The sequence below is a fragment of the Leucopleurus acutus genome, assembly GCF_964270905.1.
Source record: "Leucopleurus acutus genome assembly, chromosome: 7".
Classification (NCBI taxonomy): Eukaryota; Metazoa; Chordata; class Mammalia; order Artiodactyla; family Delphinidae; genus Leucopleurus; species Leucopleurus acutus.
In genome coordinates, this window is record NC_139150.1 from 37120642 (window position 1) to 37138168 (window position 17527).

The 17527-nt window shown below is 40.6% G+C and overlaps 1 protein-coding gene across 5 annotated transcripts in view; it reads right to left on the reverse strand.

Moving 5' to 3' along the window:
• Positions 1 to 17527, reverse strand: part of UNC13B (unc-13 homolog B) — a gene marked incomplete at its 5' end in the record, with an annotated part of 226251 nt that overhangs the window by 41826 nt on the left and 166898 nt on the right. Inside the window, one exon of one of the 5 annotated variants that reach the window (XM_082842530.1) lies at positions 14165 to 16448. The exons of the other annotated variants lie outside the window; for them this stretch is intronic. Coding sequence (XP_082698656.1) covers positions 14165 to 16448 — 2284 coding nt within the window. Of the gene's footprint in view, positions 1 to 14164; positions 16449 to 17527 lie in introns of those variants that run through there. 5 annotated transcript variants of the gene reach the window in all.

The window sequence follows — 17527 nt, forward strand, 5'->3', positions numbered from 1 at the left end:
AAGGACCAAAGCTGAGCTGGCTTGAGAGGAGACTGTGTCTGTGGTTAAGAGACCACAGATTAGTGTAGGGAAGTGCATTCTGTGGTTCATATGGAGTTTTAACTTGGAGGCTAGCTTATTGGGTGTGTGTTGTTTGAGGATTCCTTTCATTTTCAGGCACATAAAATGTCTTGGCACCTCTACCGTGGTGCAGGGTGCCCCTTTTGAGAGTGTTTTCCAAGAAGCTTTAGGTAAGGGTGACCAGGCAGGGCCAAATTGTGTTGACGGGCTCCATGCACAATTAAAAGACAACAAAACAGTTCACGTTGACATCAGATGGAGGACGTTTGGTAATCTTTGATCCCCATTTGAGACTTCTAAGTGTCTTCCTCCCTCTCCAACATGAAAATTCAGTAAACTTGAAAGAAAATCATCTGTGAGTTCCTTCAACTTGTAACTCATAGTCATGATAATCCAGAGGGAATATGCACTGGTGACTTTAAAGGCTACAATCTTTGACAGTCCCAAAGCAGTGCAGCTCTGTAGAAGGTAGTGGAAGGAAGTTTTCTTTCTACTTTGTTGAGGAAATTACTTAGGAATTTAGATGGGTAAAAGGTACCCTTGCCTTATTCCACTTTCTTATTTTCTTAGCCCCCTTTCCTTTTGAAATGTTTAACTGATTTCATGTCATAGTAGGGAATGCATTCTCCATCCCCATCCTTTGCCCTCCCAGGAAGTCAGTGTATTGATCCTCTTTTTGGGTTTCCCCTCCAAAGGACCTTTTTCTGCACTGGAAGCCTCCACACCTAGCTCTTTGTTTTGTTACTGCTGTGTTTAGATTAATTTGGACAGATCTTTGTGCCACACAGGAATTTTTTGTTTTTTTAAGAAAAATCTATAGGTGAAAAATTACTAATTAAACTGTGTGTGCGTCTATGTGCGTGCAACATAAAAGTACATTAGCACCTAAGGAACATGAATCTTGGTTCCTGTAAAACTGCAAATTGATATGGTATTAATAACAAAAAAAGACTTAGCTCAAATATTAATGCCTCTATGAAAATTTATCTGCCTTCCTCTCAAAAACAGAATTAGATGCTTCTCTACTATGTGTACATGGTACCCATGCTTTTGTGCTGCACACTTCTATGATAGTATGTTGTTAGTATGTTTCATTGTTAATTGTCTGTATAAACATCTCCCTTTATACACTGTGAATTTCTTGAGAGCAATAATTACACATACTATATTATCACACCTTTGTAGTCTGAGGGTTTAGCACATCTAGCATTTTTCTGTAGTAAAAGGAACTTGAACTTTCAGGACTTAGAGAACAAGAGACTTTCTAAGAACATGTGTCTTCCCTCCCATCAGGAAACGTGCACAAGCTTTTTAGATAGCCTCATCCACCAGAAGGCAGACAGCAGAAGCAAGAACTACAATCCTTTAGCCTGTGGAACAAAAACCACATTCACAGAAAGATAGACAAGATGAAAAGGCAGAGGGCTATGTACCAGATGAAGGAACAAGATAAAACCCCAGAAAAACAACTAAATGAAGTGGAGAGAGGTACCCTTCCAGAAAAAGAAATCAGAATAATGATAGTAAAGATGATCCAGGACCTTGGAAAAAGAATGGAGGCAAAGATCGAGAAGATGCAAGAAATGTTTAACAAAGACCTAGAAGAATTGAAGAACAAACAAACAGAGATGAACAATAAAATAACTGAAATGAAAAATACACTAGAAGGAATCAATAGCAGAATAACTGAGGCAGAAGAATGGATAAGTGACCTGGAAGACAGAAAGGTGGAATTCACTGCTGCAGAACAGAATAAAGAATGAAAAGAAATGAAGACAGCTTAAGAGACCTCTGGGACAACATTAAACACAACAACATTCGCATTATAGGGGTCCCAGAAGGAGAAGAGAGAGAGAAAGGACCAGAGAAAATATTTGAAAAGATTATAGTCGAAAACATCCCTAACATGGGAAAGGAAATAGCTGCCCAAGTCTAGGAAAAGCAGAGAGTCCCATACAGGATAAATCTAAGGAGAAACACACCAAGACACATAGTAATCAAATTGGCAAAAATTAAAGACAAAGAAAAATTATTGAAAGTGCCAAGGGAAAAACGACAAATAACATACAAGGGAACTCCCATAAGGTTAACAGCTGATTTCTCAGCAGAAACTCTACAAGCCAGAAGGGAGTGGTATGACATATTTAAAGTGATGAAAGGGAAGAACCTATAACCAAGATTACTTGACCCAGCAAGGACCTCATTCTGATTCGATGGAGGAATCCAAAGCTTTACAGACAAGCAAAAGGTAAGAGAATTCAGCACCACCAAACCAGCTCTACAACAAATGCTAAAGGAACTTCTCTAAGTGGGAAACACAAGAGAAAAAAAGGACCTACAAAAACAAACCAAAACAATTACGAAAATGGTCATAGGAACATACATATCGATAATTACCTTAAACGTGAATGGATTAAATGCTCCAACCAAAAGACACAGGCTTGCTGAATGGATACAAAAACAAGACCCATATATGTGCTGTCTACAAGAGACCCACTTCAGACCTAGGGACACATACAGACTGAAAGTGAGGGAATGGAAAAAGATATTCCATGCAAATGGAAATCAAAAGAAAGCTGGAGTAGCAATACTCATATCAGATAAAATAGACTTTAAAGAATGTGACAAGAGACAAGGAAGGACACTACATAATGATCAAGAGATTAATCCAAGAAGAAGATATAACAATTATAAATATATATGCACCCAACATAGGAGCACCTCAATACATAAGGCAACTGCTAACAGCTATAAATGAGGAAATCGACAGTAACACAATAATAGTGGGGGACTTTAACATCTCACTTACACCATTGGACAGATCATACAGACAGAAAATTAATAAGGAAACACAAGCTTTAAATGACACAGTACAACAGATAGATTTAATTGATATTTATAGGACATTTCATCCAAAAACAGCAGACTACACTTTCTTCTTGAGTGTGCACGGAACATTCTCCAGGATAGGTCACATCTTGGGTCACAAAGCAAGCCTCAGTAAATTTAAGAAAACTGAAATCATATCAAGCATCTTTTCTGACCACAGCGTTATGAGATTAGAAATCAGTTACAGGGAAAAAAAACTAAAAAACACAAACACAGGGAGGCTAAACAATACATTACTAAATAACCAAGAGATCACTGAAGAAATCAAAGAGGAAATCAAAAAATACCTAGAGACAAATGACAATGAAAACACGACGATCCAAAACCTATGGGATACAGCAAAAGCAGTTCTAAGAGGGAAGTTTATAGCAATACAAGCCTACCTCAAGAAACAAGAAACATCTCAAATAAAAAATCTAACCCTACATCTAAAGGAACTAGAGAATGCAGAACAAACAAAAACCAGTTAGCAGGAGGAAAGAAATCATAAAGATCAGAGCAGAAATAAATGAAACAGAAACAAAGAAAACAATAGCAAATATTAATAAAACTAAAAGCTGGTTATTTGAGAAGATAAACAAAATTGATAAACCTTTAGACAGACTCATTGAGAAAAAGAGGGAGAGGACTCAAATCAACAAAATTAGAAATGAAAAAGGAGAAGTTACAACAGACACCGCAGAAATATAAAGCATCCTAAGAGACTACTACAAGCAACTCTATGCCAATAAAATGGACAACCGGGAAGAAATGGACAAATTCTTAGAAAGGTATAACCTTCCAAGATTGAAGCAGGAAGAAATAGAAAATATGAACAGACCAATCACCAGTAATGAAATTGAAACTGTGATTAAAAATCTTCCAACAAACAAAAGTCCAGGACTAGATGGCTCCACAGGTGAATTCTATCACACATTTAGAGAAGAGCTAACACCCATCCTTCTCAAAGTCTTCCAAAAAATTGCACAGGAAGGAACACTCCCAAACGCATTCTATGAGGCCACCATCACCCTGATACCAAAACCAGACAAAGACACTACAAAAAAAGAAAATTACAGACCAATATCACTGATGAATATAGATGCAAAAATCCTCAACAAAATACTAGCAAATAGAATCCAACAACCCATTAAAAGGATCATACACCATGATCAAGTGGGATTTATCCCAGGGATGCAAGGATTCTTCAATATACACAAATCAATCAATGTGATACACCATATTAACAAATTGAAAAATAAAAACCATACGATCATCTCAAGAGATGCAGAAAGGGCTTTTGCCAAAATTCAACACCCACTTATGATAAAAACTCTCCAGAAAGTGGGCATAGAGGGAACCCACCTCAACACAATAAAGGCCATATATGACAAACCCACAGCAAACATCATTCTCAATGGTGAAAAACTGAAAGCATTTCCTCTAAGATCAGGAACAAGACAAGGATGTCCACTCCCACCACTATTATTCAACATAGTTTTGGAAGCCCTAGCCACGGCAATCAGAGAAGAAAAAGAAATAAAAGAAAACAAATTGGAAAAGAAGAAGTAAAACTGTCACTGTTTGCAGATGACATGATACTATACATAGAAAATCCTAAAGATGCTACCAGAAAACTACTAGAGCTAATCAGTGAATTTGGTAAAGTTGCAGGATTCAAAATTAATGCACAGAAATCTCTTGCATTCCTATATACTAATGATGGAAAATCTGAAAGAGAAATTAAGGAAACACTCCCATTTACCATTGCAACAAAAGGAATAAAATACCTAGGAATAAACCTACCTAGGGAGACAAAAAACCTGCATGCAGAAAACTATAAGACCCTGATGAAAGAAATTAAAGATGATACCAACAGATGGAGAGATATACCATGTTCTTGGATTGGAAGAATCAACATTGTGAAAATGACTATACTACCCAAAGCAATCTACAGATTCAATGCAATCCCTATCAAATTACCAATGGCATTTTTCACAGAACTAGAACAAAAAAATCTTAAAATTTGTATGAAGACACAAAAGACCCCAAATAGCCAAAGCAGTCTTGAAGGAAAACAATTGAGCTGGAGGAATCAGACTCCCTGACTTCAGACTATAGTACAAAGCTACAGTAATCAAGACAATATGGTACTGGCACAAAAACAGAAATGTAGATCAATGGAACAGGATAGAAAGCTCAGAGATAAACCCACGCACCTATGGTCAACTAATCTATGACAAAGGAGGCAAGGATATACAATGGAGAAAAGACAGCCTCTTCAATAAGTGGTGCTGGGAAAACTGGACAGCTACATGTAAAAGAATGAAATTAGAACACTCTCTAACACCATACACAAAAATAAACTCAAAATGGATTAGAGACCTAAATGTAAGACCAGACACTATAAAACTCTTAGAGGAAAACATAGGGGCTTCCCTGGTGGCGCAGTGGTTGGGAGTCCGCCTGCTGATGCAGGGGACATGGGTTCATGCCCCGGTCTGGGAGGATCCCACATGCCGCGGAGCGGGTGGGCCCGTGAGCCATGGCCGCTAAACCTGTTTGTCCGGAGCCTGTGCTCCGCAACGGGAGAGGCCACAACAGTGAGAGGCCCGCGTACCGCAAAAAAAAAAAACATAGGAAGAACACTCTTTTACATAAATCACAGCAAGATCTTTTTTGATCCACCTCCTAGAGTAATGGAAATAAAAACAAAAATAAACAAATGGGACCTAATGAAACTTAAAAGCTTTTGCCAAGCAAAGGAAACTACACACAGGATGAAAAGACAACCCTCAGAATGGGAGAAAATATTTGCAAATCAATCAACGGACAAAGGATTAATCTCCAAAATATATAAAAAGCTCATGCAGCTCAATATTAAAAAAACAAACAACCCAATCCAAAAATGGGCAGAAGACCTAAATAGACATTTCTCCAGAGAAGACATACAGATGGCCAAGAAGCAGATGAAAAGCTGCTCGACATCACTAATTATTAGAGAAATGCAAATCAAAACTACAATGAGGTATCACCTCACACTGGTTAGAATGGGCATCATCAGAAAATCTACAAACAACAAATGCTGGAGAGGGTGTGGAGAAAAGGGAACCCTCTTGCACTGTTGGTGGGAATGTAAATGTAAATTGATACAGCCACTATGGAGAACAGTATGGAGGTTCCTTGAAAAACTAAAAATAGAATTACCATATGACCCAGCAATCCCACTACTAGTCATATACCCAGAGAAAACCATAATTCAAAAAGACACATGCACCCCAATGTTCATTGCAGCACTATTTACAATAGGCAGCTCATGGAAGCAACCTAAATGCCCATCAACAGACGAATGGATAAAGAAGATGTGGTACATATATACAATGGAATATTACTCAGCCATAAAAAGGAACGAAATTGAGTCATTTGCAGAGATGTGGATGAATCTAGAGACTGTCATACAGAGTGAAGCAACTCAGAAAGAGAAAAACAAATATCGTATATTAACGCATATATGTGGAACCTAGAAAAATGGTACAGATGAACTGTTTTGCAGGGCAGAAATTGAGACACAGATGTGGAGAACAAACATATGGACACCAAGTGGGGAAAGCGTGGGGTGGGGCAGTGGTGGTGGCGATGGTGGGATGAATTGGGAGACTGGGATAGACATATATACACTAATATGTATAAAATGGATAACAAATAAGAACCTGCTTTATACAAAAATAAATAAAATTCAAAAAAAAATTGAAAAAAATAAAATAAAAAAAAGAACATGTGTCTTGCCTAAGAGAAAAGATAGGTCTCTTAGTCAATAGCCTGTACCATTTTCCAGACCCCAAAGAACTGCTGTACTAGTCCCTTCAGTTTGTCCCACCCACTGGACAAACATTTTCTTGTTTAAAAAAACTTTTTCTTGTTAGGAATCAAATTTTTTGTGCTTTGTAACCGCCTAAAATGCCTTAGGATTTTTCCACTGAGATTTAGTTTTCAATTTAAGTGACATATGTCTATATAACACCTTCTTTGCAGGAAAATTCCTGACCCCTAAGAATGATCTCACTGTTCCAGATAGTCTACCTTATAAGGAAGTGACATACTTCCTCATTGTTAAAACAATCTTAACTCCATTACTTGGGAGTCAAAAGACTTGAGGCACTCATCTTATCTGAGCCTGCATTTCCTTATCTATAAAAAGAGGATAAGACCAGCAATCTCCCAGGCTTATTGTGAGGATTCATCTCTTAAATACTTATTGAGAACCTACGGCACATTAGGTACTGTTCTCATGCTGATGCAGCAGTGAACCCTGATCTTGAGAAGCTTCTATTCTAGTAGGAGGAGCAGACAACTGATAATGATGATGAAGATGATGATAGTAGCTCACACCAAGTGAACACATTACACATCCGGCATTTTATTTGAGTAAGCTCATTTATTTCTCACAACAACCCTACTGGGTAAATACTATTATAATCTCCATTTTCTGTTGATTAAAATGAAGATCAGAGATGTTAAGAAACTTGCCTAAAGTCACAGCAAGTGGCAAAGCCAAAATTCAAAACAGGCATTCTTAGTTCCAGGCATCATAGTTCCAGAATCATAGTTCCAGAATCTGGAACTATGTGTACTGTATCATGTATGATGGGGACTCTGCTGAAAAATCCAGGCAAGGGGAAAAGATATTGCCCTCTGTGGTGATGTTACGCTATTAAAATTTTATAAAAGATTGTCAGGGAGTCCTCATTGATAAAGCGACATCTAAGCAGAGACCTGAAGGAAATGAGTAAAGAAGCTATTCAGAGTGGTAAGAGAAAAGTATTCCAGTCAGAACATACAGCAAGTGCAAAGCCTTAGGTGAGAGCATGACGGGTGTGAAGGAACAAATTTGCCACAGAGTACCATTTCAAATAGGGCTTTACAGGCCCTTATAAGCACTTTGGCTTTCATTCTGAGTAAGACAGAAAAATCACTGGGAGGTCCTGAACAGAGAAGTGATATGATCTGACTCACATTTTATGAGGATTACTCTGGCTTGGGAGAACAGACTGTAGAGGGACAAGGGTAGAAGCAGGGAGATCAGTTAGACTACCACAATCATCTAGACAAGAGAAAATGGTGACTTACATAAAGATGTTAGTGGTAAGATTCGGGATATTTTTTAAAGGCAAAGCAGGCAGAATTTACTAACTGATTGGATATGGGTTGTGAAAGAAAAGAAGTCAAGAATGACTCTATGGATTTGGGCCTGAGCAGCTAGCTGCAAGAATAGAGTTGTCATTTACTGTTAAGGAAGACTATAGGAAAAGCAGGTTTGGCAGGGCTTTGGGAGAAGGATCAGGAGTTTGGTTTTGGATTCGTCAAATCTGAGATGCCTATTCACAAGGAAATGTGGATGTTAAGTAGATGTGGAATCTGCTGTTCCTGGACAATATCTGGGCCAGATATAAATCTGGAAATGCTTATGAAAATCATGCGATTGAAACATATTACCTAGGAGGTGAGTATAAATAAAAAGTAGTAGTCGGGATTGAATCCTGGGATACTACAAGGTTGGGAAGATAAGGAGGGACTAGCAAAGATGACTTGAGAAGGAATGGTCAATAATGTTGGAGGAGAACGAAGACAGAGAGGTGTTCTGGAAGCCAGGTGAAGAAAGTATTTCAAAAAGAAGAAATTGGGCTTCCCTGGTGGCGCAGTGGTTGAGAGTCTGCCTGCCGATGCGGGGGACGCGGGTTCGTGCCCCAGTCCAGGAAGATCCCACATGCGGCGAAGCGGCTGGGCCCGTGAGCCATGGCCACTGAGCCTGTGCGTCCGGAGCCTGTGCTCCGTAACGGGAGGGGCCACAACAGTGAGAGGCCCGTGTACCGCAAAAAAAAAAAAAAAAGAAGAAGAAATCAAGGGACTTCCCTGGCAGTCCAGTGGTTAAGATTCCATGCTTCCAACACAGGGGGCACGGGTTTGAACCCTGGTCGGGGAACTAAGATCCCACATGTGGTGTGGCATGGCCAAAAAATTAAAAAAAAAAAAAAAGAAATTGAGGCATATGAATAGACTAAAGATCAATGGAATAGAATCGGGAGTCCAGAAATAAACTCTTACATTTATGGCCAGTTGATTTTTGACCATTCGATGGGTAAAGCATGTTCTTTTCAACAAATGATGCTGAGATAACTAGACACACACATGCTTAAGAAGGAAGTTGGACCCTATCTCACACCATATACAAAAATCAACTCAAAATGAATCATAGACCTAAATGTAATAGCTAAATAAAACCATAAAACATTTAGAAAAACACACAGGAGTTAATCTTTGTGACCTTGGATTAGACAGTGGTTTCTCAGCTATGAAACCAAAAGCAAAATTAACACAAGAATAGATAAATTGAACTTCATCAAAATTTAAAACTTTTGTACTCTACTCCATACCCATATTATGATGGCTATTACAAAACAAACAAACAAAACACCAACCAGGAAGTAACAAGTGTTATTTAGCAAGGATGTGGAGAAATTAGAACCTGTGTGCACTGTTGTTGGGAATGTAAAATGATGCAGCCACTGTGGAAAATAATATGGCAATTCCTCAAAAAAAAAGAGAATTACCATATGATCCATCAATGCCACTTCTGCGTATATATCTAAAAGAAATGAAAGCAAGAACTCCAACAGATATTTGTACACCCATGTTTATAGCAGCATTATTTGCAACAGCCAAAAGGTAGAAGAAACACAAGTGTCCACTGATGGATAAATGGACAAACAAATGTAGTATATATACATACAATGGAATATCATTCAGCCTTAAAAAGGAAGGAAATTCTGACATATGCTACAACATGGATGAACCTTGAAGAAATTATGCCAAGTGAAATAAGCCAGTCACAAAAGGACAGATATTGTGCAAATACACTTATATGACGTACTTAGAGCAGTCAAATTTATAGAGACAGAAAGTACAATGGTGATTGCCAGTGGCTGGGGGGAGGAGAGAATGGGGAGTTAGTTTAATGGGTACAGAGTTTCAGCTGGGAAAGATGAAAAAGATCTGGAGATTGGATGGTGGTGATGGTTGCACAATGTGAATAAACTTAAAATGATTAAAATAATAAATTTTATGTTTTGTATATTTTACCAAAATAAATTTTTTTTTTAAATTATGCTTCAAAGGACACCATCAAGAAAGTGAAAAGACAACCTACAGATTGGGGAAAAAATATATACAAAATATTTGTATAATTTGTATATAAGGGACCTATAGCCAGAACATATAAAGAACACTTACAACTCAACAGAAAAAGACAAAGAACTCAATTTAAAAACGGGTAAAGGATTTAAATAGACATTTCTCCAAAGAAAATATAAAAATGGCCAATAAGCACATGAAAAAATGTTCAACATCATTAGCCACTAGGGAAATGCAAATCAAAACTAGAAGATACCAGTCACACCCACTAGGATGGCTATAATAAAAATAGAATGGCAAGGATGTGGAGAAATTTGAACTCTCATACATTGCTGGTAGAAGTGTAAAATGGTGCAGTCACATTGGAAAACAGTCCAGAAGTTCCTCAAAAATGTTAAACACAGAGTTATCATATAACCCAGCATTCCATTCCTAGGTATATACCCGAGAATTGAAATATATGTCCATGCAAAAACTCGTACATAAATGTTCATAGCAACATTATCCATACTAGCCAAAAAGTGGTAACAAAACAAAAGTCCATCAACTGATGGATGGATGAACAAAATGTGCTATATCCATGTAATGGAATATTATTCATCCACAAAAAGAAATGAAGTACCCATACATGTAACAACATGGGTCAATTTTGAAAACACTGTGCTAAGTTGAAGAAGCCGGTCAGAAAATGTCACATATTATATAAATCCATTTACATGCAATGTCCAGAATCCATAGAAATGGAAAGTAGATTAGTGGTTGCCAGAGGCTGGGGACAAAGGGGATTGGAGAATGACTATTAATAGATAGGGAGTTCTTCTTGGGGGTGATGGAAATGTTCTAGAATTGATCGTTGCATAACTCTGAATATACTAAAACCACTCAGTTGTACATTTTTAAGGGATTTTTTTTTTTTTTTTTTTGCGGTACGCGGGCCTCTCACTGTTGTGGCCTCTCCCATTGCGGAGCACAGGCTCCGGACGCGCAGGCTCAGCGGCCATGGCTCACGGGCCCAGCCGCTCCGCGGCATGTGGGATCTTCCTAGACCGGGGCACGAACCCGTGTCCCCTGCATCGGCAGGCGGACTCTCAACCACTGCGCCACCAGGGAAGCCCTTTTTAAGGGATTTTAAGGATGAATTTTATGGTATATAAATACCTAAAAAGCTGTTATAATAAAAAGAAGTAATCAATTACATCAAGTTGCTGATTGACTAAGAGAACTAAAAATGGACCAGAAGTTTGGCAATATGATGGCCTTGACAAAAGCTATTTTGGTAGTGGCAGGAATGAAAAAATGGAATTTTAATGTAATGCATGTGAGAGTACTTCAAATAGTGCCTCGTACGTACACCGCCCCACCCCCCGAAAAAAGGAAGAAAAAGCATTAAAAAAAAAAAGAACTCAAACTAAAGGTAATATACTACTAATCAGCTTAGGTCCTAAAAGGTCTCAAGCACAGCAGTGAAGAAAGCTTTTTCAAATGTTTTGTTGTGGTAGCAATCACTGTTGTATTGAATCAGTTTACCAGGTTAGGGTGACTGCTCTTGTGGACTCTATAACCCGAGTGTATTGGTGGTGAGAGGCCAGCCTGTGTATTTATGTACCTTCCTCTATTCCTCCTGCTTTATGGCATGGTGCTGGAGTCAGGCTGGACCTAGCACTGAAGAGATGCTGCCACTGCCTGGCAGCCTCTCCACCACCCCTCTGTAGCCCACAGACCAGACTGGATCTTGGTAAGCACCCAGAACTCTGGCTTGATCTCTTACTGGTGTTTCAGAAAATCTCCTTCGTCTCATTATCTCTGCTGCTGTCACAAGTTCCTGCATCGTCCAGCAGGATGTCAGCCCAGAAGGGAAACTCTGCAACTTGAAGAATTGGGCCCCAGAGTTCTGGATGCTCATGCTAACATCAACTCTAGGCAAGGTTTAAAGAGTTAGTAAGGAAGTACTGTTTTGATATTTGTAGTTTCTACTGTTGCTGTAATATAATAATTTCTAAATGCCCAGGGAGAAAGAAAAGGGGCTACAAAGTTAAAAGGAGAGAGAAATCACTTGTAGTTGAGGAATTATAGAAAGCTTCCTGGAGGAGGTGATACTTTGGCTGTATGTTAAAGAATTGAGTAAATTTTGCTAGGTTGATGTGGTAAACACAGTACCTTAGGCTAGAAGGAAGGATGTACATGTCAATATGCCGAAGACAAAGTATAAGGCAAATTTGTGAGACAGCAGTTTCTTTCTAGGTGGAGTACAGTGGGAGAATGGGAGATAAGCCTGGAAATGTAAACTAGAGGCCAACTATAGTGGTCTTGAATGCCAAATGAAGGAATTTAGACTTTTTTTGATAAGCTATAAAGAGTAGCTCTAGGGATATTTGAAAGAAACATAATTTAATCTTTCAATTTAATTTTATGACTTGGTATTATATTCACATGATTCAAATTCTAAAAATTATAAAAGGGTATACAGTAAAAAATCTCCTTCTCATCCCACTAGTTTTTCACCTACTACCTTTCCCCATGGGCAATCCTGTATCAGTTTCCTATGTATCTTTGTGGTTTTTTGTTTGTTTGTTTGTTTGGGGTTTTTTTTTGGCCATGCCATGTGGCTTGCAAGATCTCAGTTCCCTGACCAGGGACTGAACCTAAGCCACAGCGGTGAAAGTCTGGAATCCTAACCACTAGGCCACCAGGGAACTCCCTCTTATGTACCTTTGTGAGATATTCTATACATATACAACAGACATTGTGGGTTTTTGTGTGTATTCTTACCCTCTCCTATTTATACAAATGTCAGCATCTTATACATACTGTTCTGCACCTTGTTTTCTTTAATATGTCAATATATCTTTCCATTTCAGTAAAGAGGTACCTCTTCCTTTTTATAGCTGCATGGTACTGTATTCCATAGTTTGGATGTGCCAATAAGTTATTTAAACAGCCTTTCTTAACGAACATTAGGTTGTTTTCAATCATTGCTATTAAAAACAATACTTCAAAAATAGCCTTGAACATATGTCAAGGTACCTGCAGGGTATATTCCTGGAAGTAGTGTTGGGGCTCAAAGGGTATACATAATTTTGTTAAATTTTACCAATTGCCTTCCATAGAGGTTATACCAATTTCCACTCCCATCCCACTGGCAATGTATGAGTGCCTGTTCTCTCACACCTTTGCCAACACAATATGTTTCATAATTTTATTTTGCCTTAGAAAGATTAATCAGGTTATATGCATAAGAGGACAACCCCATTTACATTTAAAATTAGATGAATAAAGCATATGCTCTTTGGATAAATTTAATTTTGATTGGGAGAAGTAATTTTAAAGCTACATATCATCTCCATGCTGCCTAGAAAAAAAGTTTTCTCATTTCTTGTAGCCAAAAACCATTCCATTCTCTAGTTCTTAGGTAAGCACCCTTCAACTGGAGATGGAAGAAAGGGAATATGACCTGTGGAGAGCACAGTCAGGCTGGACAGCTCCAAGTTAGAAATAAGGTTCTGTATTGTCAACTCCAGTACTAGGAAGAAGACAGGTCGGGATAAGGGAAATTGCCACAGTGGCCTATGAGGTGGAGCTGCTGGAGAAATGGTAATCTTATCTCAGCAAGAAGCGCATGGAGAATAATTCTAAAATGCCACATAGGATTGCATCAGCCCCCCCAGCTCCTGTGAGAAACATGCCTCTTTTCCCCAGTCCTGCCTCCTACCCCACGCCTACTTTACACCAGAATATCCTAAAAGTCCTGCAGCTGTAAACTATTTTTGCCCAGATGCCCCTCCTTCTTTCGAAAAGGTATTTCTAAAGCTCCTGCCAATAAACTGGAAGCTCCCTACGGACAAGAACTCCTTTCCTGTTGCTTTTCAACTCTGTCACTCCAATGCCCACATGATTCGCTTAACATCGATATTCCAGTAACTGAGACTGATTCAAGCTGCGGACCTCCCCCATCACCTTGTGAAACTCACCACCAAGCTGGGTCTCATGCTGGCCTGATGAAGGCCCTACCCAGCCAGGTGTAAACCCATTAAACAGAGACTTGAAATACCTGGGTGCATGTCTTCTACCGAGAGATGGTCTGTCTTCTGTACTAGCTCGTGCAAAAGTTTTTTCTGCCTCAGTCTTTTCTCTCTTAGAACATCTTTTAAATTGTTGATGCATTTGTTGAGGTAGACGGTCTCTACACACATTTGCTCTAGGCTTAGTCTGCCCTGTTTGGGAGATTCAGGCCTGGAACAAGTTTCACTTCCCAGACACGGAGCCAGAGCAAAACCTGGCGATGAATATGCAAGAGGCAAGTTATTGGAAGCCAGAGAGAAGTTGCTGGGATCCTGAGAGGTTTGGTCTCCCTGTGTAGAGATGCCCACTCCACCAGACACCACATTGAGCAAGCTTTCACTGCCCTGACTCCCAGGGCTCTCCACTGAGAAATCCTGGGCACCCCCTGAACTCACTGTCCCAAGAAGTCTATCACTGTTCTCTGACTGGGAACCACTCTCAATGCTTTCCAGGTCCTCAGGAGTGATGGACCCACTGTTCTCCAGCTTCTGAAATACTCCGTGCAAGGCTGAACGAAAGTGGTAAATTGCTCGGCCCAGTTTACTTGTGTAAAACTTGATTTCTACATCTTCATCCTCCTGTGAGCCACCCAGACAAGAGGACTTTTCAAAGACATCTTTAAGGACCTGCGCAGCACGTTCCTCCTCTTTATTCAAGTCAATATGAACCATGTCATTGAAAGTCTCAGGTCCTATGATGATTTCCTCTATCACGTTGTCACAGCTCAGAGTTGCAAACCTTCTGGACTTATCTGTCAAAAGGTCCTCTAGCTGCTTTGAGCTCAAAATATCAAGCCCAGCTTCACAGGCCAGGAGTTTGTCCTCTGTCTTCAGCAACCCAGACAATGATAGGCAGCTGCTGGCCTCGCTTTTATTACTGCAGTTGTTTTCTATTTTTGCTGCTTTATATGCTTCAAGTCCTTGGTTACACTGTTTGAAAACCTGGGGTTTCCCAGAATCCTCCTCCTTTGAGGTTAACTCTAGGGAAGGTTCCTCAAATTGATGAAGGTTGGACAGAGAAGCCTCTCTCCCTGTCAGTTTACCACAGGCGCCACTGATAATTTGGGGTGTTCCTGATGTTCCTTTTACTTCGTCCCTTGGCTTAGACTCATCACTTGGCTTTGCTAAATCGTTCTTGGGTGGGAAGCAAAGGCCTTGCTGTGCGGGAGTCTGGAGTTCTGTATGTTGATTCTGAGCCCTCATTTGATATACTCCTGTTATTGGTCCTCTGTCCCCTGTTTCCACCTGAAAAACTGGTTCATCCAGGTTTAAAGGATTCAAATTACAATCCTGAAGTTGTTGTTCCAAAAATGATAGAGACTCCTTTGGGGGATTCTTACAGCAGCACTGTGGCCGGCTTGGTTCGTCTCTGGTGGCAATCCGGATCCCTAAACTCTGCAAGAGGATGGATTTCTGCAATATAAGGTCTCTGTGCTCTAGATGGGCAAGCTTCACAACAGTAGGCCTGGGGGCTGGCGCTTTGCCTGCTCTGTAAGCCTCTTTAATGTACCTATTGCACTGCAGGCCATTAACACAGAGGTGTTTGGCCAGGAAGCTGTGCACCAGCTCCATGGTATTTTCCCCATCTTGCTCAGGAAGTCCATACAGATACAGAATGGCTTCCTCACTAGGTCGGTCCACATGGGGTTCCTGGGCCTTTCCCCCAACACTCACCTTGACCAGGGAGCTGCTGCCCACCTGCAAGCCTTCTATTTCACTCAGAACTGAGTCTACACAGCTAGAGACTTCTTCCACTGAACCCCGGACTTGGCTCAAGTGCTGCCGCAACTCAGCAATTTCAGTTTGGAGACGGCTGATGCCTTGCAGCTCTCTGATGATATAGTCCACTACATCCCCCAAAGGTTCTTGCTGTTCACGGCTACAGCCTTGGCCAGGGCCTCTGGACAAAAGGGGTTTGGCTTGATCCCTCTCTGACGGCTCTTGACAGCTTGTGGTCATGCTGGCAGATGAGAGGTCCTGAGAGCCAGACCCTGAAACACAGGCAGTGGAGCCCAGAGGAAGCTGGCTGCTGGCCTGCTGCCCAAAGCTGCAATGCTGGGCCAGGCACCCATCTCTATCCCCACCAATGGCTGAGGCTACTGACCCACAGTGAGGGGACATGAAGCTGTCCTCTGGTAAGGATCCAGCAGGGCCTGAGGACTTGCTCTTGAAGCCACACAGAGTCTCCATCTTAGCTTTATCTGGGGAAAGCCTGGAGGAGGATCCCAAGGTGACCATGATTTCTTCCTCTGACTCTTGCAACAATCGCTTCATTTTCTCCCTCAGGGTCTGAGTGGTTCTCAGCTTCTTCCTCTAGTTTCTGGTCAGGATGGTTAACAGAGATTGTGTTAGAAGGCAATACCCTGACCTGTTCTTTTCAGTCTATTTTTAGCAATTATTGCTGGCTGATGCCTTGGGCTTGGCCCACAGTGATGCCTAGAATGGTCCCATGTGTGGTCTCAAACCTGGCACATGTTCCTGGATCCTAGCTTGACTCTAATCCTGCAGCTGGTGAAAAAGGAAAATAGTGCACTTGGATCAGAAGGCAGCAGGATAATATGAATCAAGCTGTCAAGCGGGAATAAGAACACTACTTTCTAATACTGTAGGAGTCAACAGTGACCTGCCTCCCAACGCTAGACTTAAAGGTTATAAGCAATCAGTTCTCTCTCCTTGGCTTCCCATCAGAGTTTTGCTGTAAAATCAGATCAAGTCCTTGTGTTCTGAGCAAGTAGCCAAAGTCAACAGGATCGAAACAAACTCCTGGGAAACAGGTGGGGTGAAGTCAGCGAGTGACTGAACCTTTACAAATTCAACATGAGGCTCAGAAATGAACATATAGATGTTTAACCACCAAAGCTCAAATCACATACACGGTAAAAGACAAGACGTGGAATGTTTCTTTTTTTTTTCCCCTCCGGTTTGTTGCTCTGGTGAAGGCTCAACTACTTAAAGGTTTGCTCCTGCCTGTGCTTATAGCACAAAGTGTTTTCCCTTTGTTTAGTGATAGCAACCCTTCACTTGGAGAAAGGACCATGACAAGAAAGTGATTTCCTAGCACTGTCCACTGCTGGAGTAACAGAGGGTTGCTCTAGCCCCGCTGAATGGCCTGGAGAGAACAATGCACGTGGCAGGCGGGGAGCTGATTACATCAGAGAGAGCTCCAGGGTGCTCTACTGTTCTCCAAAAAGGTGAAAAAAGACCTGCCACCAGTCTTGCCCCTAAACTCTGAGCTACCAGTGACTGTAGCTTAGGCAGAGATGACTGTTACCTTATGTGGGGTGGGCATCCATTCCGTTTTTACTGGGAACATGTAGCCTGTAGGGAAGGAGCACAGTGGAAAGTACAAAGGA